At 49.0% G+C, this 24,499-nt stretch overlaps 11 protein-coding genes across 11 annotated transcripts; 6 read left to right on the top strand and 5 right to left on the bottom strand.

The window, feature by feature from the left end:
* Positions 1 to 104: 104 nt before the first annotated feature.
* Positions 105 to 2,021, bottom strand: MGL_1362 (uncharacterized protein; the record flags this gene model as incomplete). Its single annotated transcript, XM_001731127.1, has 1 exon — positions 105 to 2,021. The coding sequence occupies one exon, from the start codon at positions 2,019 to 2,021 to the stop codon at positions 105 to 107; it is 1,917 nt and encodes a 638-aa protein (XP_001731179.1).
* A 795-nt stretch (positions 2,022 to 2,816) lies between these two features.
* Positions 2,817 to 4,316, top strand: MGL_1361 (uncharacterized protein; the record flags this gene model as incomplete). Its single annotated transcript, XM_001731126.1, has 1 exon — positions 2,817 to 4,316. The coding sequence occupies one exon, from the start codon at positions 2,817 to 2,819 to the stop codon at positions 4,314 to 4,316; it is 1,500 nt and encodes a 499-aa protein (XP_001731178.1).
* Positions 4,317 to 4,545: 229 nt separating this feature from the next.
* Positions 4,546 to 5,662, bottom strand: MGL_1360 (uncharacterized protein; the record flags this gene model as incomplete). The annotated part of the gene is made up of 2 exons (XM_001731125.1): positions 4,546 to 5,573; positions 5,599 to 5,662. 2 exons carry the CDS (start codon positions 5,660 to 5,662, stop codon positions 4,546 to 4,548), a joined length of 1,092 nt encoding a protein of 363 aa, XP_001731177.1.
* A 226-nt stretch (positions 5,663 to 5,888) lies between these two features.
* On the top strand, positions 5,889 to 9,269 carry MGL_1359 (uncharacterized protein; the record flags this gene model as incomplete). Its single annotated transcript, XM_001731124.1, has 1 exon — positions 5,889 to 9,269. One exon carries the CDS (start codon positions 5,889 to 5,891, stop codon positions 9,267 to 9,269), a length of 3,381 nt encoding a protein of 1,126 aa, XP_001731176.1.
* A 1,519-nt stretch (positions 9,270 to 10,788) lies between these two features.
* Positions 10,789 to 12,759, bottom strand: MGL_1358 (uncharacterized protein; the record flags this gene model as incomplete). The annotated part of the gene is made up of 4 exons (XM_001731123.1): positions 10,789 to 12,417; positions 12,472 to 12,548; positions 12,593 to 12,664; positions 12,711 to 12,759. 4 exons carry the CDS (start codon positions 12,757 to 12,759, stop codon positions 10,789 to 10,791), a joined length of 1,827 nt encoding a protein of 608 aa, XP_001731175.1.
* A 486-nt stretch (positions 12,760 to 13,245) lies between these two features.
* MGL_1357 (uncharacterized protein) lies at positions 13,246 to 13,800 on the top strand (the record flags this gene model as incomplete). Its single annotated transcript, XM_001731122.1, has 1 exon — positions 13,246 to 13,800. The coding sequence occupies one exon, from the start codon at positions 13,246 to 13,248 to the stop codon at positions 13,798 to 13,800; it is 555 nt and encodes a 184-aa protein (XP_001731174.1).
* A 518-nt stretch (positions 13,801 to 14,318) lies between these two features.
* MGL_1356 (uncharacterized protein) lies at positions 14,319 to 15,920 on the bottom strand (the record flags this gene model as incomplete). The annotated part of the gene is made up of 1 exon (XM_001731121.1): positions 14,319 to 15,920. One exon carries the CDS (start codon positions 15,918 to 15,920, stop codon positions 14,319 to 14,321), a length of 1,602 nt encoding a protein of 533 aa, XP_001731173.1.
* Positions 15,921 to 17,006: 1,086 nt separating this feature from the next.
* MGL_1355 (uncharacterized protein) lies at positions 17,007 to 19,877 on the bottom strand (the record flags this gene model as incomplete). Its single annotated transcript, XM_001731120.1, has 1 exon — positions 17,007 to 19,877. One exon carries the CDS (start codon positions 19,875 to 19,877, stop codon positions 17,007 to 17,009), a length of 2,871 nt encoding a protein of 956 aa, XP_001731172.1.
* Positions 19,878 to 20,243: 366 nt separating this feature from the next.
* On the top strand, positions 20,244 to 21,431 carry MGL_1354 (uncharacterized protein; the record flags this gene model as incomplete). The annotated part of the gene is made up of 1 exon (XM_001731119.1): positions 20,244 to 21,431. The coding sequence occupies one exon, from the start codon at positions 20,244 to 20,246 to the stop codon at positions 21,429 to 21,431; it is 1,188 nt and encodes a 395-aa protein (XP_001731171.1).
* A 399-nt stretch (positions 21,432 to 21,830) lies between these two features.
* Positions 21,831 to 22,814, top strand: MGL_1353 (uncharacterized protein; the record flags this gene model as incomplete). The annotated part of the gene is made up of 4 exons (XM_001731118.1): positions 21,831 to 22,042; positions 22,069 to 22,461; positions 22,511 to 22,691; positions 22,800 to 22,814. The coding sequence occupies 4 exons, from the start codon at positions 21,831 to 21,833 to the stop codon at positions 22,812 to 22,814; spliced, it is 801 nt and encodes a 266-aa protein (XP_001731170.1).
* Positions 22,815 to 23,062: 248 nt separating this feature from the next.
* On the top strand, positions 23,063 to 23,797 carry MGL_1352 (uncharacterized protein; the record flags this gene model as incomplete). Its single annotated transcript, XM_001731117.1, has 1 exon — positions 23,063 to 23,797. One exon carries the CDS (start codon positions 23,063 to 23,065, stop codon positions 23,795 to 23,797), a length of 735 nt encoding a protein of 244 aa, XP_001731169.1.
* Between the last annotated feature and the right edge of the window lie 702 nt (positions 23,798 to 24,499).

The raw sequence follows: 24,499 nt of genomic DNA, 5'->3' as shown, positions 1-24,499 counted from the left end.
CTCTCCGCTGCCACTTCCGATAGATAGTATACATTTGCACGAGGCAACCCAGGCAACTATACGGTTTAGATAACAAACGCCAGATCGTGGCCACACCAGCAGCTCTATTTTCGGGATCCCATATCTGATCCAAAGGCACCACCCTTCTTGCTCGAATGAAGTGCCTTCGACATTTTGGCTTTCTTCGTATTCTTATTCGCTTTGTTTGTTTTGCTGGTCACACGCGCACCCAGACTCGATGGCCGTTGCAGACGCTTCGCTGCACGTACAGCTACGTCAATCTCACGTTGGTTCGTCTCCTTCGCATCTTCTTCACGCATAAGTTTATTGCGTTTCTTACGTCGTGAAAGTCCTGCGAAGCGATCGCGAGCCTTTGATACATCCACCTTGGCATTTTGCTGCTCGCGTGACACTTGTTTTGCGTCTGCTTTAGCCTTCTCGCTTTGGAACCAAGTGCGCGCAGGCCTCGCATAGATTTCGTCCTGATGGGCCATCATATTCTCGCCCTTTTGAACCTCCATTTCAGCCTGTCTCAATGCTCGCTCCTCTTTTTCCTCCTGCAGAATTTGCTCCACTTCTGGCTTGAGGGAAGCAATCGTGTCGGACAATTTCTGCACCATCTCGGACGGCATGAGACGATGCTTCACTTGCTCTGGCGGGGTGCGTTTTAGCACAGTCTTCAAAAGACGACGATCTGGTTCACCCACCAGCGTCACGGCACGACCTTGGCGCCCCGCACGAGCAGTACGTCCCACACGATGCAGATAGGGTTCAAGTTGTGCTGGCATGTCATAATTAATCACAGTCTGCACGCCCCGGATATCTATACCGCGACTCGCAAGGTCAGTCGCCAACAAAAAGTCGACTTTTCCATCGCGGAAAAGCGAAAGCGACTGAAGACGTTGCTCCTGCGACAAGTCACCATGCAGCTCAGCAGCCGACAGACCTAATAAGCCGAATAGAATTTTGAGCTGATGAGCAAGCTTCTTACTGCGCACAAAGATAATCACCTGGTCACGGAACGTACGCATGCACAAGGTAACTAAAATTGCAGCACGGTGCTGGTCTTCTGCCTGCTGGCGCGCATGACCTGTGAGTCGTGATTGCGCACGAACCCGAACAAATTCCTGCGTGAGCTTCGAGGCTGTGGACCGCTTTGGATCAACGAACAAGCGCACAGGTGTCCGAAGGCTCAGACGCACAAGCTGGTCTACGTCTTCTGTCATGGTTGCAGAGAAAAGCATCGTCTGGCGCTGCTTCGGACAAAGCCGCACGATCTCATTGAGCTCGTCCTCAAATCCATCTTCTAACATACGATCAGCTTCATCCATCACGAGAATTTCAACATCTTCCATGCCGAATGATGCGCTGTTTCGCACATGATCAATCAAACGGCCTGGAGTGGCGATAATGACGTCGGGCCGTGTCTTGAGTTCTGCTTCCTGGAGCTTCAGGCTCAGTCCACCAACACACAGGCAAAAGCGCACATTCATAAATTTCCCGAGTGCTTGGGCCACACTATGACATTGGATGGCCAGCTCACGTGTAGGACAGAGAACAACGACGCGCGACTTGGCATCATCAGCACTTCGCTGGCGATATGACAGACGCTCCATGATTGGAATTAAAAAAGCGGCTGTTTTACCACTGCCCGTAACAGCTCCAGCGACAATGTCTTTTCCAGCCAATGCAATCGGGATGGTACGTGCTTGAATAGGGGTGGGTCTGCTGAAATTCAATGCAGCCAAGCCCCGTAATAGCGCGCGATTCAATTGAAGTGCTGTGAAATCAGTAGGAATTGGTGATTCCTTTGGCTCTTCTTTTGCAAAGAATGCATTTCGTCGTTCACGAGTTGTCTCCGAGACGTCTGAAGCACTATCGTCGTCATCAACATCATTATCCTCGTCATGTTCGGCGTCATCTTCGTCATCGTGCCCATCCTCTTCTTCCTCATCACCCAGAGGGTCTTGATTGCCCTCCTCGCGAACAGCTTCATCCTCTTCGTCATCTTCATCTTCCATAGCTTTGCGCTTAGCCGTCCTCACGCCGCTTCCAAAGCCATCCTCATCGTCGCTTTCACTGGAGTTATCGGCAGATTCTTGTTGTGCAGCATGTAGATTATCTTCGTTTTCTTCTGCATCTTTCAAATCATCGGGCAACTGTACGCTAGCCTTGTGACGCTCAATAATTTCATCGACAGTCGATCGTGTGGCCTCTACACTGTTTTTCCCAGCAGCGCTATCAACATAAAAGTTCCAGCCTTGCTGTACATCACATTTGAGTTTCCAGGATCAAAATCAAACTCCATATCTGCGACTTCGAGTGCATAATCGTCCGCACCGCCACGGCGCGCCGGCGCGCTATGACCATCGTCAACGATTTTTTCTCGCTCGCCAATTCGCGCTTTGGCCTTTTTCTTCGTAGACGCAGCCGCTGATGTCTCCTCTTCTTTTTCACCAGTACTGATCTCTTCTACATCATCATCAGAATCGAGCGTCATAACAAAGTCATCGCGCGCCGGGCGCGCCTTCATGGACGTCTGGCGTGCCATGTATGTATATGGCGTCGTGCATTCGTGCCACTCTGAAGACATTTCAAAAAAAAATTTGTGTGAATGGCCTCCAGTATAGATCACGTGAATAACACAACGAGCCAGCGACGTAGTTGGGCCTTGCCAGGCTTCAAGACTGGAGATTGGATACACAACAGCATTTGTGATTGGCACGCCGTTCCAGTTTCTCCAGCAATGGATGCGCATTCGTTGGAGAGCCAGGTGAGGGAAAAGCTCCAACTCCGCCAGACTAAATTGATTAGCTATGGAGACTGACACCTCGGAAGGTATACCCGCCAACACTTCAAGCTCACAACCGGTTAATCCATTCAACCTGATGCCTCGAACACTGGGCAATGTATTTCGTCGGTACAGCTTTTCTAATACGAATGCCACACCGGCCGAGCCAAGCTCAATGCATGGTCAGGCGAGTCCTGCATCAAGCGGCAACCACTCAGCAACATACCAGCCACCGGCATCGCCCTCGGTGCATAGGACACCGCGTTCTTCTCATCGTTCAGCGACGTTTTCATTTCCGCCACGGGCTCAAAAACACGAGGACAGTTGCAACCCAGCGAATGATCGCATATCAGCGCCAGCATCAGAATCAAGATCCGGTTCCGACTCGCTCGACTTGGCATTAACAGAAGCTGCTAGTACTCGTCGAATGAAGAAAATTCGGCTTACGCCAATCATCGATTCGACCCGACCGCTCATGTTCTTTCCTGCAGAACTTGAGCTATTGGAGGGCGGCCCCGCGGTCCAGATCGGTCGTTACTCTGAAAAGTGCTTGGAGCTTGACGCCGACAACGCCTCAGAGCCGCCTTATAATGGTGCAGACTCGGTTTCATCGAAAGCGACCGCAGCTAAACAAGTTATGAAAAAGCCTGTTATTATTGGCCGGCATAAAACCTACATCGCATTCCAAAGTAAAGTCGTAAGTCGCCAGCATGCGGAATTGTGGTGTGATCTTTCGGGACGTTTGTTTCTTCGCGATACCAAGTCGAGCAGCGGTACATTTGTTAATCGCACCAGACTGTCGCCTCCGGGTGTTTTCAGCCGGCCATACGAGTTGAAAGAAGGGGATTGGATCCAGTTCGGAATTGACTTTCAAGGTGGCACTCAAGACTACTACCGAGCTATTAAAGTGCGCTTTGAATCGAACTATAAACTAGACGTACGGCCGACTGAGTATGGCAACAATGTGCTTCGAAAGCTTCAGCGCGAGAGTCCTCCAAAGACATCTTCGACATCAAAATCCGACGCACCTCAGCATAACAACCCTGGCCTAAGTGAGTGTTGTATTTGCCTGCTCAAGATACGAGTCAGCCAGGCGCTCTTTATTGCTCCTTGCTCACACATGTTCCATTTTAAATGTATTCGACCAATGATCATGCTTCATCACCCAGGCTTCTCTTGCCCTCTTTGCCGCTCATTTCATGATATGGATGCGGATCCCCAAGATGATACGGATGAGGAAAACCACCTCACACAACCTAACCCGAACTCGAAAATCGTTACGGGCAACTTCCCACGACCTTCCAAGCTTCTACCTCTCCCCCCTGATGTGCGCGTGTCTGAGGTTCGCGAGACGTTGGAAACGAATGCCGATGTAACGACAATCGAATTAAATGACATGGCCTCATTCATCTCAGACCAAAGCAACAATGTATTAGATGATACGCATGACAATGCATTCTCGACACCACTTCTTGAGCCTAGGACACTTGGCCAAAATGATTCAGCCGAAGGCTCATCAGTGTAAATATAACCTCTCACATTTTGTTTCACAAAACGCTTTGATGCAGCAAGTTTCTTTCTTGTTCTCTCAAAACCTCACCATGCTCAACAAAATTGATGCATAATTTACACGATGTATGATTTCTCCATCACTCCCAGGTTAAGCATAGAAAAATTAAATAGACGAGACAGATGGTTCGTAAAAATGTGTATACTCATGATAAACTTGTCCTACATCTACAAGCGTTTAGGTCTCATTCGTGTTTCCGCTTTTTCAATTTTTTCTCCTTCTTGTCGCGTTTATTGTCAGAAGAAATTTTACCGTCTTTCTCTGTCTTAGCTGGCGCTTCTTCATCGACCTTCTTGCGCTTTATTCTAGGCTCTTCTCCAGGTACAGGCTCTTCTGGTGCCATGAATTGTTTTTCACGTTCCTTTTCGCGCTTTACCGCATGCTCGGCTTGAGCTTGCAACTTTTTATCCATTTCACTCTTTTTCTTTTCGTGTGGTTTGAGGAAGTACTCACCACTCTCGAGTTGAAGATCCAGCTTGCTTGGCTGCTGCGGTGGTGGGAATGGAGTGTAAATCTTTTTCTTCGGTGGTTCCGCAGGCTTCTTCGACTTGACATTCTGTTTCTTGAACTTCGGCAAAAAGCGGTCCCATGACTCGTTAGCCAGCTTGGGATCTTTGGCCAACTCCCGCTTAATCATTAGCTCTTTTATATGGTAGATGGGATGAATATTTTTCATACAGTCAAGAATAATGCGACGAACTTCTTTAAGACCTTTGTATGACCCCATTGCACTCACAGTATTTCCTTGGACAAGGACATAGCAGCCAGTTAGTAGCTCAATAGCTTTGAGCGTATTACCATTAGGTCCAATAATTCGCTGCCGACGCTTGACAAAGCGCTCCTTATTGCGCACAATGTTGCCAATCTTGATAACGTCGCATGCCATGTCATCTTGTAAAATCTTGACGGCTTGAGTAAAAGGCACACTCCTACTAAGGAGCTTGATGAGATCTCGCGCGCGCAAGATGATGTAAGGGTCAAATGTTTTGCGCGTGGTGCGCACAGACATGGATCCTTCGACCAAATCAAGCGTGCAAGCAACTCCATGCTTCTCTAAGGCTGTTGTAACATGTCCCCACACTTCACGCAAATACTTCTCTCGATACTTGGGGAAAAGCGTCGCGAAGCTACTCTCTTCTAGAAAATGATGTGGATTGTCTTCCTGAGTAAACCTTTCAATTTTCCAATGATCAATGTCATCCGAGTCCCACGCTTTGGTCAGTACGGAGATACTTACGTTTATCTTTGCGAAAACGTTTGTTTTTATTCACAGGGACCTGCTCCCGTTCCTCAACAGACATAGATGGGATATGTGGTCAGTATGACGAATGCATGAGCACGAAAAAATTTGCTTAGGCAACGGACGTCTCTGATTACGTCAGATCAGGACACATGGCCAGCTTGGACCTCAATGCTGCATGACGCCGAATTATCATCTTCGTGGTCGGTGGCGCCCTGACCGGCCAAAGGCGATGTGGACCACATAGTATGGGACATGCGCAGCAGTGTAAAGCCTGTAGCTTGTGGATGGAAACGGACGCAATACCCATCGGAGTTGTCATTGTTCAGATTCGTGCCTCGTCACCATCGCAAGTTGAGCTGGGACCACCAAGCACGCAGCTGCTATGTCTAGACAATGAGGGCCTTAAAGTACTTGAAAAGCATGAGGAAAGTGATTTAATTCCATCATTACGTGCTCTTGTTGAAAAGAGCGCTGCCAAAGTGGCTGTGGAACAGGATGTGCTCGCACTTTGGGCTGCTGGCATGTATGAAGGAGCGTTGCACGTTCGTGTCATGGCTATACAAGCAGCCACTCTGGCACGCCCACTTCTGTACAACTCACCTCGTAAAGAGATTCGTTCATCTGATACTGCGCACCAATGGTCCCGGATACTGCCTTATATCTATACCGAACCAGCCATGTGGTATGCAATCAGTCGAGATTTGGACTCTGTCGCACAAGGACGGGCATTTTGGGAGACTGATCTACTTCATTGGTCTTTGGCAGAAATGTATCGAAAGTTACCAAGTCCGCCACCACTACCGCGTAATATGGATGTGGATCTTCTTAATCCTCCGCAGCTGCGTTGTACATTGTTTTCATACCAAAAGAAATCACTCGCCAAGATCCTGCAACGAGAGCTCTGGCCTCAGACTTATTGTGATCCGTATTTCATACAATGCATGTCCCCTTGCATGATTGATGGACATGTGCAGACTTATGCGATGGATCCTGAGCGACTTGAATTCTTCCCGATACACGCCGCATCACTATACCCGGACGTGCGTGGCGGTATTCTCTGTGATGAAATGGGTGTCGGAAAAACCATTATTTGCTTGGCACTTGTTCTCAGTACGATTGACCAAATGTCTCAGCCTGAGCAGGAGTCGATGGTAAGCAGTGTAACGAGCAACATGGCAATGGAATTTCCCGAGGATGAGTATCACGGCAAAGACCCTGCTGGATACATTTTCAGTCGTGTTGTTACAGCGCCCTTTGGTGCGCCTAGTCCTGGTGAACGGCTAGGTCGTAGACCCAAAACGCATGTGCCGCCGCCTCAAGTCCTATCGAAGAATGATGCAGCAACAACAACGCCGGTTCCAGGCTCTGTATCTTTGGTCAAAATAGCCGTGCACCGCCTTCGCACAACGCATGCATGTCGGCCAGATCTTTTAGATGAGCTCCCGGCTCAGTTGCAACACCTTCTAGGTAAGGCTTCGGCACCTTTCATCCTGCTATGGCCTCCTCCGCCCGTGCGCATGTCGCGGGTGAGTCATGAACGCACGCCAGTGCGTGTGTATCTCACACACGCAACGTTGGTCGTCGTGCCGCCGACACTTGTCATGCAATGGCTGGACGAAATCAATAAACACTGTATACCTGGAGCATTGCGTGTACTATGCATGGCCGACATGCACGCAAAGCTGCCTTCAGCTGAGCAGCTTGCTCAAGACTATGATCTTATTCTCATGTCACATGTTCGCTTTGGGAAAGAAGCTGGCGATGAGCAAAGGATGCGTCTGCACCTGGATACCTCACCTTTGATGCAAGTATATTGGAAGCGTTTGATTATTGACGAGGGCAACATGCTGGCAGGAGACTCACTTCTGGTGCGATTGTGCGCATGTTTGCGTGTGGAACGCCGATGGGTTGTAACCGGCACGCCCACACAGGCATTGGTAGGTGCGAGTGCTTTACAAGTGACTGGCACAAATGCGCGCGCTGCTATGACAAAGCCGCATCAGTCTCAATCGGGGAGCTGGACACTGTCCGAGCGGAAAAATCTCGACCGACTCAAGCAACTTTTGGTCCGTTTCTTGCGCTTGGCACCGATAGGTGGAGTACCTGCAAGTATGATCTCGGGGGCAAAGACGTCAGGTCCGCCGTCGGCGAAGGAACGCGACTGGAATACGCTGATAATGACAGGAATGAATCACGTGGGCGAATGGCCCGCCAAGCGTCGGCTTTACAATATCCTTTCGCGCATCATGGTCCGGAATCGCGTAGAAGATGTTGAGAAGGATTGCCCACTTCCTCCGCTGGAACGCCGTACTGTGCTGTTGGCTATGACAACAACAGAGTGCCTTACGTATAATGCGTTGCAATCCCTTATCATGTTGAATGCCGCCTTGTCGCAAAAACAGGACAGAGACTACTTTTTTCATGCTAGCAATAGAAAAGCTCTGGCATCTGTCATGGAGAACTTGGCACTTGCCTGCTTTCACTTCGCGGGTCAAGGCTTTTTGGCACAGGCGCAGCACGCACGAGATCATGTGCAAGAGCAGCTTGCAAAGCCAGACGGTATTGCTGAGTCGTTTCGACGTCAGGCAATAGAAGCAATGCACCAGCTAGACAAGGCGCTGCACAACGATGCATGGACCAAACACATTTGTCAAAACGACGTCTTGTACCACGCGGAGCATGCTACGTCCGATGCGCTGCTGCATTCGTGGAGCAAGTGTGGCTCACAATTTCTCACGTCCGAGGAACTATTGAGTCTGCGTGAAACATGTCGCAAAGAGGTCTCGCATGTACTTGACGCCGACGATTTGTGTGAAGAACTTGTGAAACGTGGTGTGCAATATTTACGCCGACAATCAGGGCGAACAACTCCTATGACAGCACACCATCGAGTGCCTAAGCCCAAGTCCGTACCGAAACGTGAAGATTCGCTTCGCGAAACATACTCACAGCCGCCGATCGTGTTGCCTGATGGATTCGATGACGTGCGTGTTCATACATCAACTTCCACCAAACTCAACATGATGCTGAGTGAAATCATTGATGCTGTTCAAGATGAGAAAGTGCTCGTTTTTTCGACGCTAGACAATGTTTTGTATGAGCTTGCCAATGCACTAGAGCTTCTCCGAATTCCTTTTCTTTTCTACGTCTCTGGTATGCCACAGCATCTGCGGAATGCGTACGCAAATATGTTTATGCACAAGTCCAACATCCGCTGCCTGCTTATGACAACATCGGTCGGTGGCCGTGGCTTGGACCTACATTGCGCGAGCAGAGTGATTTTTGCCGAACCGGTCTGGCACTGGGACTTGGAAAGCCAGGCGGTGAAACGTGCATGGCGAATGGGTCAGACGCGACGAGTATTGGTATCGACGTATGTCATGCGGCATACATTTGAGGAACGTATTACAGAACGCAAGCAGACTTGCTTTTTTGACAGTGATGGCAGTGCGTCTGAGCATATGCGGCCCTTGACAGATGATCCAGGCATGCGTGAATTTATTGCAAACCCGCAACTGGTACACGCATCCGAAGATCTACACCGATCATCTTGGACACTTCAGTTGTTTGGCACACCATCAAGCGATCATTTTTGCTTGACATCGCATCATAACTCTGTGCTGTTGTCAGACTTGCCTCTGTCAAAACGAGCGAGACATTTGTAGAAAAAGTCGCGGACTAAGGAATGGACATTACGTCGTCGTTCGATCCCCGATGGGTCCATACGTTTGCCTGGATCCACGATAATGTGGCTCGTGACACGTTCAGAGAAGCAGATACAGGCGCCAACGCAGGAAGTTTTTCAAGCTGTTCGTCCTTGTCTTCCAAATGCATCGCCAACGCCACATATGACAAGTATGAATGCAAGATGTCGGGCGTGTCACCTGGTATCTTGGCTATCCCACCCATGGGCGACTGAGCCGACAAAATCCAGCATACATCGGAGGGCTTGTCGATATATACGTGACAACCAAGGATCTTGGCCGTTGCTCCACACCAGAACGAGTAGCATGTATCTGCATCCTTTTCTGGTCGACCTTGGAATCCACTGCGAACACACTGCCGCGAAAGGACCCACTGCTCCAGCTCTTTGCGGCGTGGAATAAGATGCAGACTTTGTGCCAGAGAGAGAGCAGCGCAGACGCAGTATGTGGATCCACCTAGAGGTTAGAAGCATGTGACATGCAGTTACATACCATGAGACTCTAGATGAGGCTCCTGTGCGAAGGCAGCTTCATAATGCTGAAATGTTAGTTGGTAGTGTAAAAAGAAAGGGGTGGTGCAGAAATAATACTTGCCTGGCACTCGAGCATGTATTGAATTGCCCGATCCTGATCCATCAGGCTCCAGTCATCTAGTATGTATGCAATAGCAAAAGCACAGTAACTAAAGCGCACGTCTTTTTCAGGAGATCCCTGAGCACAAATGAAGCTAAAGTCAGTTTATACTGTGATGCATACCTCCCGTCTAATTGTTGCAGACCAGAAAGATGAACACCGATGGCTTGCCGATCCAGTCGCGCAAAATTGTCTCTTAATATGGCGAGTATCAAGAGGGCTGTATATGTCATTGTAATATGTCCCTAATTGTTTCATGAGTCCTTGCTACCACGTCGCGCGCTGTACGTACAGTGCTGGCTGCAGGCGAACCGCGAAACCCTCCGCCCTGATCCGCAGCTTCCGTTAGATACCGGGCTCTCCAAATAACTTACACATCTGCTGATCATATACCCAATCGATGTATTCGTTTCTCTCTTTTTCATCGACAACATCATGCACTTGTTGCAACAAGTCTAGTGCACTCAGACAAAAATAGGCAAATGTCATTCTTACATGAGAGACGCAGTCGCGTACCTTTGATCATCACCACGGACGTACGGCGATGGAAGCATTGCCAAGTGAAGCTTCCAAAATTTAAGATGGCGCGGCATTGAAAATGAGCAGGCTCTTATGTCTGCAGCAAATTCTATGGACGCCATGGTCGTTCGAGAATGGCCCTAGCTTCCTGTGTTGAGAGCTCAACGCACGCGTCATAGGCGCTTCATTCGTTGTGCACGTTCGAACGCCTCCACGTAACCATCACCCGTCGATTCAAGCCCAAAACCAGTCCGCTAAATCAGGGCACAGTCGTGTCTTGTGGCAAGGGAATAGAAAGAGGAATAATGTTTCATGCTACGTGAAAAGACTAATCCTCCAAGAAGAAGTATTGACCGCTAGACTTTTGCTCCTTGTCCTTAATACTGTTGTACTTGTTCACGCGAGGACGCATGTTCGTTGGATCGCGACGCATACTCACATCGAGCATGGCAAGGAAGGAATTCATACCCGTCAATAGCGACTCGGGTGAACGCGCATGAGCCTTGATGGAGGGAGTGCCTTCATACACGATGACACGATCAGCAAGATATGTGGCCATAATAATGTCATGCTCGATGATCATTGCCGTCTTCTTGGAGTGAAGAATGAAACGTTTGATGACCTTGGATGCTTGGATACGTTGTTCCGAATCAAGGTACGCACTAGGCTCGTCAATCAAGTAAATATCAGCAGGCTTTCCAAGAGCAAGAACCAACGCAACACGCTGGAGCTCACCACCCGAGAGGGTTTGCACATCCTGATCGATAATGTTGTCCAAACTCATGGGCTTCACAACATCTGTCTGGAACTGAGGGTGCATAAAGGCCGCCTTGATTTGCTTCAAAAGCAACATACGAACAGTGCCCTGGAACTTGGGTGTAATTGTCTGGGGCTTAAGTGAGACATTCAGTTGGGGCAGCTTGTCAGCACCCGTGTCCGGAGCAAGCTTGCCGGCGAGCATTTTCACGAAAGTCGTCTTTCCTGTACCATTCTCACCTAGGAAAACAATGATTTCAGAATTTGTGAAGCTGCCTGAGTCGATGGACAGCTCGAAAGACCCTAACTTCTTCGACATAGAAGGGTATGAGATGCTCGAAGACCGCTCAATTTCGGCGTCGTCCGCAGTTTCAGCAATCTTGAAAGTGAGCGAGTCTTCACGGAATCGCATATTTTCCGCCGGAATGTAACCATCAAGGAAGATATTGATACCATCACGAACAGGACTTGGCATAGTAACTACTCCATACACACTTGGCACGCCGTATAAGCAGCAAATGAAGTCACTCAAATAGTCCAAGACCGACAAGTCATGCTCCACAGCGATGACATACGTGTCAGGATCGAGGAGAGAACGAATGGTTCGGGCGGCATTAAGACGTTGCTTTACGTCCAAGTATGATGATGGCTCATCAAACATATACATATTCGCGTTTTGAATGCAACTCATCGCAATTGCAAAGCGTTGCAGCTCGCCACCAGACAAGTTGTGCACGTCACGGTCAAGCACAGCTTGCAGGTCGCATGTTGCCACAACTTCATCCTTGTTATTCCTTTGAAGTTTGCCATCCAACAACTCATTCACAGTCGCCCGAGACTTCACGGCTCGTGGGAGATTATCCACGTATTGAGGTTTAATCAGAGCCTTGATGTTATCCTCCAACACTTTCGTGAAGAAATTTTGAAGCTCGGAGCCACGGAAATACTTCAAAATCTCTGCCCAGTCAGGTGGGTCATCATATCGACCAAGGTTTGGCTTTTGCTTCCCCGCAAGAATCTTCAGAGCTGTGCTCTTACCAATACCGTTCGTGCCGACAAGACCCAAGACCTGCCCAACGCGTGGGGTCGGTAGACGGTGTAGCTTGAAACTATTCGCACTGTAGCGATGAGTCGTTTCTTTTTCTAGGTTGGTGGGCAATTTCACGATGTTGATAGCTTCGAATGGACATTTTTTCACACACTAAGTTTCGCAGTCAGTGAATTGGTCCTAACAAACGGACACGCTATCACGTACAATACCACATCCAATGCATAACGTCTCACTAATAAATGCGATCTTACTAGTGGGCGCGACTTCAATACAAAGACGTCCTGACGGAAGAGTTAGACCAACACTCCCCAGCTTTATCACATACCCATGCGCACCACGGGACAAGATCGTTTACATTCTTGACGACATTTAGCCGGTTTACATTTATCCGTATTGACTGGAAGTCAGAATATTTCCACCGAATATATACTTTGTATACACACTGATAGCAATGCGCTCCTCCTTAGAGGCCGAGGGGGCAGATGGAGCCATGGCGTTCGAGATCGTCCAGTCTTCGTCAGCCAGGAGGAAGCCTTTTTACGTACTTTCGAGTGCTTACAAAAGTGACCTCACAAATTGGACTGAGTGTCACGTGACCACATGTGCTGCCACATGGTTCAGCTAAAGGGCGGGTGACTAATTTTGTAAATAAGAGCAGAGCACTCTAGACGTGGCCAACACTTACAATCACGAAGAGATTTAGTCATCGGGATATGCATCGACGTGTGAGAGAGGTGATATTTAAGATGTCCAAAGCGTATTACCCCATGCAATTTAAATCGGGACCTATCGAAGGGCTAGTCACACTTGTTGGACTGTGCCAAAAAAATTTAAGGGTGATGGATGGACCGTGACTACAGCGCCCTTAAATTCAAAAGACTGCAGTTACACATAACGGTACATAATCCTGCCAACCTGAGTGAATCCAGTATTGCTCTCGTGTATTCAGACAAATACTCTTCTGTTCTTCCATGCATTATGCTTGCGCCGGCTCCTCGAGGGCGCATTCTGGCCATCGAGGTGCTTATTGTGACATCCTTTCCACAAACTACACAATTACTCATTGTGGTGAAAACAACACGCTTTGATGATGGACATGTCATGGCATGGTATATTGAGCAAGACGGACTCGACTATTGCTGGCCAACACGGACCCGTCTTGATCCGTCACTGCTTCACACAGATACGAAACACAATTCCTCTTTGGGAGTTATGTTCCGAAAATCACTCGTCATGGCAGCAAGGCACTTGTGCCTTGATGAGTTGGAAATGATATGCCTACGAGCACCTCTTCCCGATAGTGAGCTTGGAGAGGATCAGTACAGCTGGTGCTTTGACGTTTTATTAACGCTTGAACGTCTTCAATGTCTTGCATTTGGACAAACTCTAGCTCTCGAAGAGGATATTTGTAAATTACGACTTAGCTTGCTCAATCAAGAGCATCCTTCTGTTGCGGAAGTTATGGATACCAGCTTTCCAAAGCTTAAACAAGAAACTGATACATCAAAGCGCACGTCTGTGACGGTGTTTTGACTCTTTACGAACAACTATTATGATACGATTCGAATATTATCATCAAAACTCCCCTCTCCTCTCCTGAACTTGCACATGCAGGATCTCTGTTCAGACATGAGAAGTGTAGTCGCGTATGTCAAATAGAGTTATGAGAAAATTTTATTGGGCGCCAGAACGCGCTTGTGCACAAAAATTGCATCTACCCTAAAAATTGTAGCATGCGACAGATCGCCTGCGTGCCTTGACATCAGTCACGTGCACAAGCAAAGATCGACGACACGATTTCAATGGGGTTTCGGTATCACAAAAGACTTCACATAAACATACATATTTATGGCCCCTTAAGCCTCAGAAAACAGTGAGCAAGAATTCATCAACAATTGTAACCCAAAAAATTTCATACATGGTTGTGAAATATATCGAAACACTACATTATCTCAAACCAGTTCGATATATAGTGGCAAAGTGATTCAAAAGGTTTCGTAGTCGTGATAGTAAAAAAATGGAAGACGACCGATTTGAAGTGCAAGTGGGAATCACGAAATGACGCATTCTCGCTGAGGTTCATTTTCAGGATGATATCTTGTCCTGAAACGAGCCCATCGGTTCTTGCGACGAACTTGCTTTTCATGACGTTGCTCAACTGAACGGTCCGACTTGTTTTCCTTGATTTTCTCTTCCACCTCTCGAGGGAACCATTCTTGAAGATATTTCATCATATCACAGTCGAGGTTGTTCTCATCAGCATCGCGTACGGCATTAGGTGCTCGACAAAGAGGGCATTCATTCATCCCCTGCTTTTGAAGCTTAACAAGGCAACGGATACAAAAGAGATGTCCACAACACAGTCGGATAGGATGCCAAGCAATCGAAGTGCACACTGAGCAGCTGTAATCATCTACACTAGGAAGAACTGGCATAAGGGCTTTCGTCAAAAGGCAAGAAACAATTCGAGGAAGTGAGAGTTGGAAACTTGCCTGGAACTTGGAAGGAGCCAAAGCTGTCAAAGACTTCAAGACATCTCCCACGGAGGCATGGCTCCAGTCGAGTTCGGGTATAGGCGAATCAAAGGAAGCAGCACGCAGCAGTTGCTGGGCCTTTGAAGAGGAAGAAATACGATTAATGTTCTCTCTGATATGGAGAGAAGTTTTCTTAGCATGTTTTTTAAATAATTTGCGGATGGTTTCGATGTTAAGCCGCTCAAAGCGTTTAATAGTCACAAGTGCGACATTCAGACGCAAGAAATGCTCAAGCGTAGCAATGCTGCGCGGATCAGTCAAAGGATTAGTAGGTGAAAATGCTTGCAATGCCCAAGAGTCAAGTGTACCGGCTAACGTCTTTCCGCGCTGCTCAATAGATTGATGGGGAGTAAGGAGACCGCGTTTCTCGAGTGCTTCCAAATACTTGTGCAACCGTGACTCACTCGCCGCGACACTCATTTCACCACGGTCTTTCTCCCTAGTGCCTTCAAATATATCAAATTCGAGCCACAAAGAGAAGATTTCACGCCATACATACATGTCATTGTGAGAGTTGACTGGGCTGGCCACCTCAGCAATGGTCGAGCAAAGCGATTCCACATGCATCGTGAGGGTTCGTTGCTGAGAAACATGTAGCTGAAGAAGTCGACGAATAGCCAAGATGAGCAAATCGAAAAAACGCTCATCAGCTTTTAGCGGAATCACAATTCGACGATGATGGAAGCCAGGTGCCACTTCATTCATTTCCTCAGCTCCCTTGTAGTCGCGTGAGGCTATCGTCGGTATTTCCTGTGCAGGTTTCCCTAGATCAAGCTGCTGAATAGAGTGCCGCAAAGAGCGAGAAGCCATACTGTTCTTTCGAGGCGTACGTGTGAATGTACCAGGCGATGAAGAGGTGCTTGAAGACATGTGGTCAGATCCCGGTGTGTCGGGCGAGTCTACAGGTGTAAGAGCATTAGGCGACTCGACATGCAAAACAATTTGGGGATGTACACCAAAAGAGTCATCAAAAAGTTCATACTCTCCCCATGCTCTACGGCCCGACTTGGCTTCGATCCACTGCTTCTTGGCGCCTGAATGCGATGATTCCTCGGGGTCAATGGTATCTGTGTCAATAGTTTCGTCGTCAGGAAACAGTTCTGGCTGCTTTTCTTGCATCCACTTCAGTGTTTGATAATCATGAGAAGATTGTCGACTTCGGAGAGGGTCAGGACCATATTGGCCTGGCTCGTGCAACGCTCCCACGGGAAGAACTAGAGGCGGAAGATCCTGATTTAAACTGGTAACAAAATTATCCCTAGATCCACCAATGGAGTGACGGCGTGCGGGACTTCTCCGCTTGGGGGATGGTGATTCAACGAAGGAAACAGGCACGTTGATAGATGCCCAAAATGTGTCGGGCGATGTCTCCGAGCGATCAAGATGCAGACCTGCAGAGCCGAAGCTTGCTCTACGTTTCCGTTTAGGACCATTTCTCTTGACAGCGTAACGCTCATCCCTAGGAAGAGACGACAACCAACGAGCTGCAGAGGAGATGTGCGCGTGGCTCGTCTCGGCTGAATCCAATGAAGGACTGAGCTGTAGTATATTCCCCGGCGTCGAGCGCTTTTGCGTCCTATTAAGCGTCGGCTCTTCCGCATTTAAGAGCCCATCGACAACATCGGGTGTGAGACCATAATGAGTCAGCTCATCCACAACGTTATTAATTAAGGATTTAAGCTGAAGCGTCAATCACTACAAGTCGCAACAAAACCGGACATACTTTGTTGTATTCGATCGCACTATTTTTCCATTCTGGCAAAAACTGTGATGTCTCCAACAAATCGATATAGTTTTTTCCGAACTTCATGGTGTTGGACTGACTGGGTGGTGGTGGATCATGCGCACTTTAAGGCGTCAAACAAAAAATGAGGCAAAGATTTAGGTGGTTTTCTGCATGAGAGGGCGTATTTGTTTGCCCCACCACGAGGCAGTCGACGAATGAAAAAATGGAATGGAGAAAAAAATCCCTGGGTTGGCGTCATGGAGCGATCCCGTCCCTCGATTGCTAGATCTAATCCAGCTCGCTGCGGCCAAACTGAGACTGACTCCGAACGCAAATTTAAATTTAGTACACTGATCAAACGACACACATAATGCAAGGGGACATGCTATGCCATTTCTTGACCTATCAGAAAGGGACAATTTACGAGGATTTCTGTGCTGTAGCTAATGTCAGTCTAGAATTCATCTAGCGCTGTGCGATCAACGCGTACCCATAGATAGTTTGTCGCCAAGACTCAAAGCAATACCTTGCGTCTTGGATCGAATTCGGACGTGGCCTTGGATTGTGCCATTGTCCAACCGCTCAATGCTGACATTTGCAAGAGCATCTTCGCCGAAGAGACTTGTGGCAGACAAGTTTGCACTCAGGAATCCACATTCACCAGCGAGACTTGCTTCCGGAGTAAGACATGCCATGTTCGTGGCCTTCATGATGTGCTCAAGATACTGACGCACATCGGAGATATCCGTCTTTACATTGACTTTGTTCTCCCATTCGAAGCCCGTCCACATGCTGCGGAACTCGGTCTCTGAGACATACGATGGGGAAATATAGTCCATAATATCGATATGGATTTCGTTTAGCACCACGTAGGAGCTGTCCTTCGAGCTTCCCGAGCCCACGCTTGCTTTCTCATAGACGATATTGCCAAAGATCACACCTGTCTCAGTGGAAGACACCTTGATTGTGGCCTTGATGCTTTGGAAGCTGTAGGGAGCAATTGTGTACGAGGAGGGCCGCTCGACAAGCTTGAGGTCACCGAGCGTCGCCAGTTCAATACTAAGGTTTTGGAATGTCTCATCGGTCTGATTTACGACGAGAACATCTAGTAAGATGTCGAACTGGTGGACATCGACATATGCCTCTGCATACACAGGATCCGAGAAGCCCGTCAACTGGACCACACGTTGTAACTTGCTAATAAAGTCGTCCTTGGACACAGTGCCCATGCCGGTGGCACGGTTCAGATCTGTCTCGTAATCAATATCGTCATCCAGTGTTTCAGGGCCGCCAAGCTGACGGAACAACAATTGTTGATGTGGCTGCTGGATAGGAGCGCGATTTTGCGTTTCGTTCGATTTCGACACACGCTGGCGCTCATGCGTCAGCATACTGGCATAGGCGCGGCGGGACTCGTCGAGGAACACCTGCGCGGCGGCTTCTGCCTCTTCGAACGACTGCGTCGCGCTTCCCAAGATCTGGAGGCATGTGACGATCCGCTCTTTCGAATCTTCGTCAATTTGAGCAGTCACATACTTTGACTGAGCAACACGCAAAATCGACGTCATAATAAGCATCGCCTCAGCACGCAGCATATTTTTTGCGCCCTCGTCTGAGGAAACGTTCATGAAACGAAGTACTAGCTTGACAAGCGTTGCGGAAAGCACCGATGCAGTGTAATAATCACCAAAAAGAATCAGGCTTCGCAGCGGCGGCTTGCTCCGCGACAAACTTGACTTGTCAGTGGTTGTGTCAGTCGTGAAGGCCGACTCCGTTGCATAGGTGCCATCAGCACGAACACGCGTCATGGAGACGGGTTTTGGTGCGCTAGCCACATTGTCGTCTGTCATGGCTCCAGCCGTCTCACTCTGATCCATCTGCTGCTTTTCTGAAGCTAGAATAGGGATTTCACCAAGCACCTTGCGAATTTGCTGCATCGCATCATTCACATTAGAGATAGAGGTTGCATAGTCACCCACAATCCACATCGCTCCACGGTACACCTTGCCGTTGCGGAACTCGGGGAAAGACTGAATTAATTTACCGAGGATGTCGTCTCGCATGTCAGGGAAGCGTTCAACAACCTCCCGCACAAACGCAATTACATCCACAGCACTCGTGCTTCCTGAGTCGCTCAGGAAATTCATCAGCTCTAGCATAACATCGCCGGCAACTTCTGAGAAACGCACTGCGCAAGCATGAAGTGACTTGATGAGTAAATGACGATACGGCGTGCTGGCATCCTGTGCCTGCGTCGTCTTCGCGAGTTCCTTGCGCAGCACGAGCACAACCTCCTCAACTGTGCGCACAGAGAGCATATCAAGTGCCATTTCCAGTACCTTTTTGCGCACGTCTATGTCAGGACTCGACAAAACACGAAGGAGATCAATCACCAACGGGTCCAGCACATGCTCATGACGCAAGCGGAGCGCATCCAGACGATCCAATACAATCAGCTTTACGTTATTGTCGCTTTCTTGGACTGAAAGGTCAATGAGCGCACTTGCAATGGCCTTGACAGCAGGCACGTTGTGGGCGAGGCCAGCCAAAGTGATGGCAGCTTCAAACTTCACAGCATGGCTCGAAGTCGTCAGTAATTCGGACAGGATCTGAATGTAGTCCGTCATTCTTTCGCTACCTTTCTTGGCATCTGTGCGTATAAGCTCAATGACGGCCATTTGCATGAGCTCGTCCATTACTGGCACCTGGTTCATGACACTCGACACATATTCCACGGCGCGTGGTGTGTCAGTGTGAACAAGCATCGTGAGAGCATTGCGCTTGCACGTGGCATCAGATTCAGCGGCCAAAAAAGACTCGATGAGCTCGGGTGCATCGCTAATGAGATGCTCGTGACGTTCATATATCGTCCAAATGGCCATGACGGCATTCTTGCGCACGTAGCTGTGACGATGATCCAAGCACTGGCGTACCGAAGGGACGAGAGGCTCAAGAATCTCTTGCTCTTTAATCTTTTGCAAGAAGCGTAGTGTTGATCCACGGATGTATTCGTTCGGGTGCTGCAGGTCATTCCGAATCGCATTGCACACTAGAATCATCTCCTGTTTCAGTTTGCCTTCACCATCGAGCTTTGGACACACTTCCCAGTAAAAGTGAAGCATCTTTTTCAGTTGCTTATTCTTGCTTGGCAGTACGTATTGAATGATGGGCATCAGTAAAGACGCATGAGGCTCGCCATTGATGGTCGATACGATGATGGCACGGAGCGTCTCGATCTTAACTTCATCATTCTGACTCTGCAAATTCGTTCGCAGCTCTCGCGTAGACATATCGAGGCGATAGCCTGCATTAGGAGCTACCAGTGTGTACGCCGTAGGATCTGAGAGCATGATCACGACGCGGCACACAACACAATGACAAGCCGAGGCCAAAGACGACGGGTTCCGAAGCAGCCAGCACTCAAGTGGAAGTGGGAGTTGGGGCCGGCCGACCACATCGGTTGTTGGCACACCCTTGTAGGCCGGCTCTTCGAAATAGCCACGTGCAATTCTCTTTAGCTAGGGGAGTGGGTGGGCTTGGGGCAAGTTGGTGCCTGCAATTGACACAGTTTACTAGCCGGAAACGTCACTAACACAAGTGACACGCCTCGCGACAAAAAAATACATAGGGGGGATCAAAACGTCGCGATGGTTGTGAATGCGGTGCGGCGATGCATGTTGAGAGATGCTTTGCTTGCACGTATGTACTTTCGGCGGATGTCGACCACGATCAAGGCAAGTGATGTGGTGGAAAAGCTTGCCTCAGCGATGATGCAGGAACGTCAGCAACTGATGGAAAACGCACAAGCCTCTGTGGTCGCATCGCAAAGAATCAAAGATCTCGAAGCTGTACATAAGACATGGAGTGCGTGGAGAGAACAACTTCAATGTGTGCAGGACACACAACGGCTTTGTGAAACAGAAAAAGACAAGGACATGCTGGAGATGGCTGAGCAAGAGCTCAGTCAGATGCGTGATGAGGCAGACGCGCGGCACGAAGCACTTAAACAGCAGATTCTCTCAAACTCGCGCAGCATTCAGAGCAAAGGAGCGATTATGGAGCTGCGGCAGGGTGTGGGAGGACAGGAATCCTGCTTGTTCCTTGGGGAAATGCTACGTATGTACATCAAGTTTTGTGAGACGCGTGCACAAAAAGCACAAGATGAAGACGATCCATCGATGCTTGGTGCTGGTTGGTCCACGGACCTGTTGTCTGCAACCCCTGTGGATGTATCAGCAACTAGCGGTGCTGGTGACGCTTATCGAGAAGCCATTTTACAAATTCACGGCCCAAATGCATTTGAGGCACTCCGATTCGAAGCCGGTGTGCACCGTGTGCAAAGAATCCCGGCAACTCAGAACTTGGGAAAGTTGCAAACAAGCACAATGGCCATAATTGTGCTGCCAATGCAGGCAGAAAATGATGTATCGAAAGACATTGTCGATTCAAAAGACGTAAGAGTCGAGACGATGCGCGCTCGCGGCGCTGGCGGTCAACATGTGAATAGGACAGAATCGGCCGTGCGTCTCACGCACGATCCCTCCGGCATTACAGTATCCATGCAGGATTCGCGAAGCCAGCATCAGAACCGCGTCAAAGCGTGGGATGTGCTTCGTGCGCGTCTCTTAGACATCCATTTACAGAAAGAGGCGAGTGAGAATCGCGCTTTGCGTCGCTCACAGGTCGCAAGTGCCGAGCGAAGCGAACGCGTGAGGACGTACAACTTTCCGCAAGATCGAGTCACTGACCATCGCATTGGGATCTCACTTTCCGACATCCATCGGTTCATGGATGGCGATGACAGTAGTGGAACAGGTCTCTCATATCTGATTGAAGAGCTCATGGCTCGAGAAGATGAAATTCGGCTGCATGCCTTGCTTGAGTCTCAAGAAGCAAAGGCGTAAATAGTCTTTTTTTCTTTAGCCTTTTTTTTCGCATACCCAATACACACTCAGACGATGAACCACACAATGCAAGCATCGTTTAGGCAAGCTTATGCACACGCGCAGCAATCCATGCTATAGTAGTGCAAGTAGCGACAAATCCGAAAAAATATAGCCATGCCGCGCGCTCGAGATCCCGCTCCTGTAGCGGCGTGCGGGAGGATCGGAAGATGGATCTCAAGTTTGGAAGAGCCATTGAATAAAAAAATTGGGATGGAGGATGGAATTCATACTGCCCCGCCCCCACTCGGTCCTGAGCGCGCCTCAATCGTGGCGCCCGATTGTTTCAGGCGCTTTCGTGTGTGGGGAAGGTGGATGGACAAAAGTGAAATTTTCCCACTCCATCTCAATTGGCATGTCATGACGGGTCGCGTAAGAACGGATCGGGGCACAAGTGCGACGATGGAAGAAGTGCAAGTATGGCAGGTTGTGCGAGCACAACTTCGTGGATTGGATAGCGCTCGCTCATCATCTCTTTCCGGCTATGAAAAACTGTTAAAGGCCAGCTCAGATGCCAAAAACATGGATGCGTTGTACGCCATGGTGGAAAGATATGTCCAAGAAGAACACAGGTATGTCTTGCATGCTGACGATGCAGGTGTATTGTTGGTGCCTTAGAACAGATTCATGTACTTATTGCGCTTCGTAAGGCATCGTCAGGGATGGCAGGAACTGAGCTACGCCGTCGAAAACGCAGGACGGATGAACCGGCTGAACTTGAGGACATTGGTACAGAGCTCAAGACCAAGGGATCAGGATCTGATATGCGGAAAAACCGTGCGCCTCCAAAGGCAAATGACAATACCCATTGGATGCGCATCAAGCCGCAACTGCCGCTACAACGTGGACGAAAAGTGGCATTTTGCCAAACACCCGAAGGAAACAATGTTGGTGAGGAGGAATGGATTCTTGCTACCGTTATTGAGTGCATTCAAGGCGATAAGACACGCTATGTTGTCCAAGACGCCGAAGATGAGGGACCCAACGGACCGTACGTTCAGACACACTCAGGATGATGAGGATTAACACGTTGAATGCAGAAAATGGAACACGACGATCCATTCGATAGTTCCTCTACCTGTCAACATTGACTCTTTACCATCCGAGGATTACGCTGTCGGCACACGCGTGCTGGCGTTATACCCCGATACAAGCTGCTTCTACTGGGCTACAGTGCAGGGCGGCGGCCCCAACATACATGCCTCCGTTCCCAGAAACAAAGTACGTATGCATTTTATCAAGTATTGACCGTTGGTGCTTACACAAACACTCTTCCTGCAACGGCTAGCTCTTAAAACGAGAAAGCGAATTGCTTAACACCAAATACAGACTCATGTTTTATGATGACGGCGCCGACGTAAAACAGGTGCCTGCCTATCTCGTAGTGGAGCACCCGTAAAATAATTCTGACTCAGCATTCATTCCACGTGTCCGGTGCATTTGCCGCATTGGACAAACAGGTCTGGGATGACAACGCGGATGTCCAGCCACACCTTAGCGTAGTCCCATACTTCAATCGATGGCATTCTGGGTGCACGCAAATTATTATACGTCGTCTTCCCACAAGCACCTGCATTGACACGCCGCTCTTCATGACACTAATGCAACCTGTTATGCCCCATGTTTCTACGCCAACTCCGTTAACATGGCAACAAGAACTTCTGACCCAGACATGGAAGCCGAATCGCAAGAGCGAGAAGCCCAAGTCGGCTACCGGCAGCAACCCTGCGAGAGGCAAAAGAAAAGACAAACTCCCCTCAGCTTCAAGCAATGTAGCAGCACCGTCGTCCGCAATGACAGCATCAGGCACAACGCCTCCAACGCCATCATCCAGCGGCCTGACGTGGCAGCAAGAGCTGTTCCAACAGTCCAATCGTCGGGGCCCGACATATGATCGCGCAGAGACTGCTAAAGATATGGAAACATTTGGTACGCAGGGGAGCCAGCTTTCGAAGCCTACGAATACCAAAGTTTCGGCAGATCGGAACAAGAGTAAGAATGCGCCCAAAGGCAAGAACAAGAATTTAACGAAGGTGCGAGATTCTCAGACACCGATGACGCCTTCGAAGATTCCAATTTCTACAAAAGTATCATCTTCATCGTCTCCTTTGCCTGAACCGCTCGCATACGCTGGTCCAGAGTTCCATAATTCTCCCTCGGCTGCAAGCCTTCCAACACCTCGCTTCACACAGAGTCGGGGCGTCGCATCTGCAACTCAGTTGACTCCACAAACACCACCTCAGAGATCCGAGTCCAGGCGTGAAACGGTCGATCATCTGCTCTCACAGATCCTTGCATCGACTTCCTTACCCTCTACTCAAAAGTAGATTATGGTTACGTGTGTCTAACTCTGTATAACTATGTGTATGATTATGTGTATGGGTCCATACGGGGAATGGTTTGAGTTTGTATGTTTGTACATACAGGTAGTTCCCAATATGCAGGGCTTCATTAGCACGAAACCTTTCATAATTGTTCAGGGGCTATCTTAGCCCCGCCTACGTATTTGATGAGCTCGATGGCATTGGGCGCACACGTGTTACATTTGCCGACACAAACATATCACCGTTGCCCGCATGAGCCTCCACATGAACCTGTATGAGCTCCAAAACTCTACATCAAATTACACACGCGTCCTGCCTGGCAGACAAAGTAGCCAAGACATCTGACGCTAGTGCGCGAGGCAAAGTTAGTCGGCCAATACGAGCTCACTAGAAAACTTGGAAGATAGCGGCTCTGCGGAGCTTGTGCGCGCAGAGTCGCACACGTCTCGTGTCCAGTGGTATGTGCCGGGGCGACAGCAACGATCGAATGTTCGCATGCTGCGTCCGGCCAGCCAGGGCGTATGCCTCTTTCCGGATACAAGTCCGTACCCCATTCCAGATATCTACAGCCAATCCATCTACGATCGTACATTACAATCTATTCGATTCATGCAGAGATACCATCCAGGGATACAAATTCCATCGCGCTTGCTGGCCAAGACTATGCTGGACGACGAGCAGAAAAGTATTCAGCAAGCGCTTGCC

The sequence above is a fragment of the Malassezia globosa genome (assembly GCF_000181695.2).
Source record: "Malassezia globosa CBS 7966 chromosome Unknown mgl_sf_3.1, whole genome shotgun sequence".
Lineage (NCBI taxonomy): Eukaryota > Fungi > Basidiomycota > Malasseziomycetes > Malasseziales > Malasseziaceae > Malassezia > Malassezia globosa.
The sequence above is the reverse complement of the archived record's forward strand: the minus strand, read 5'-3'. Positions and strand labels throughout refer to the sequence as shown.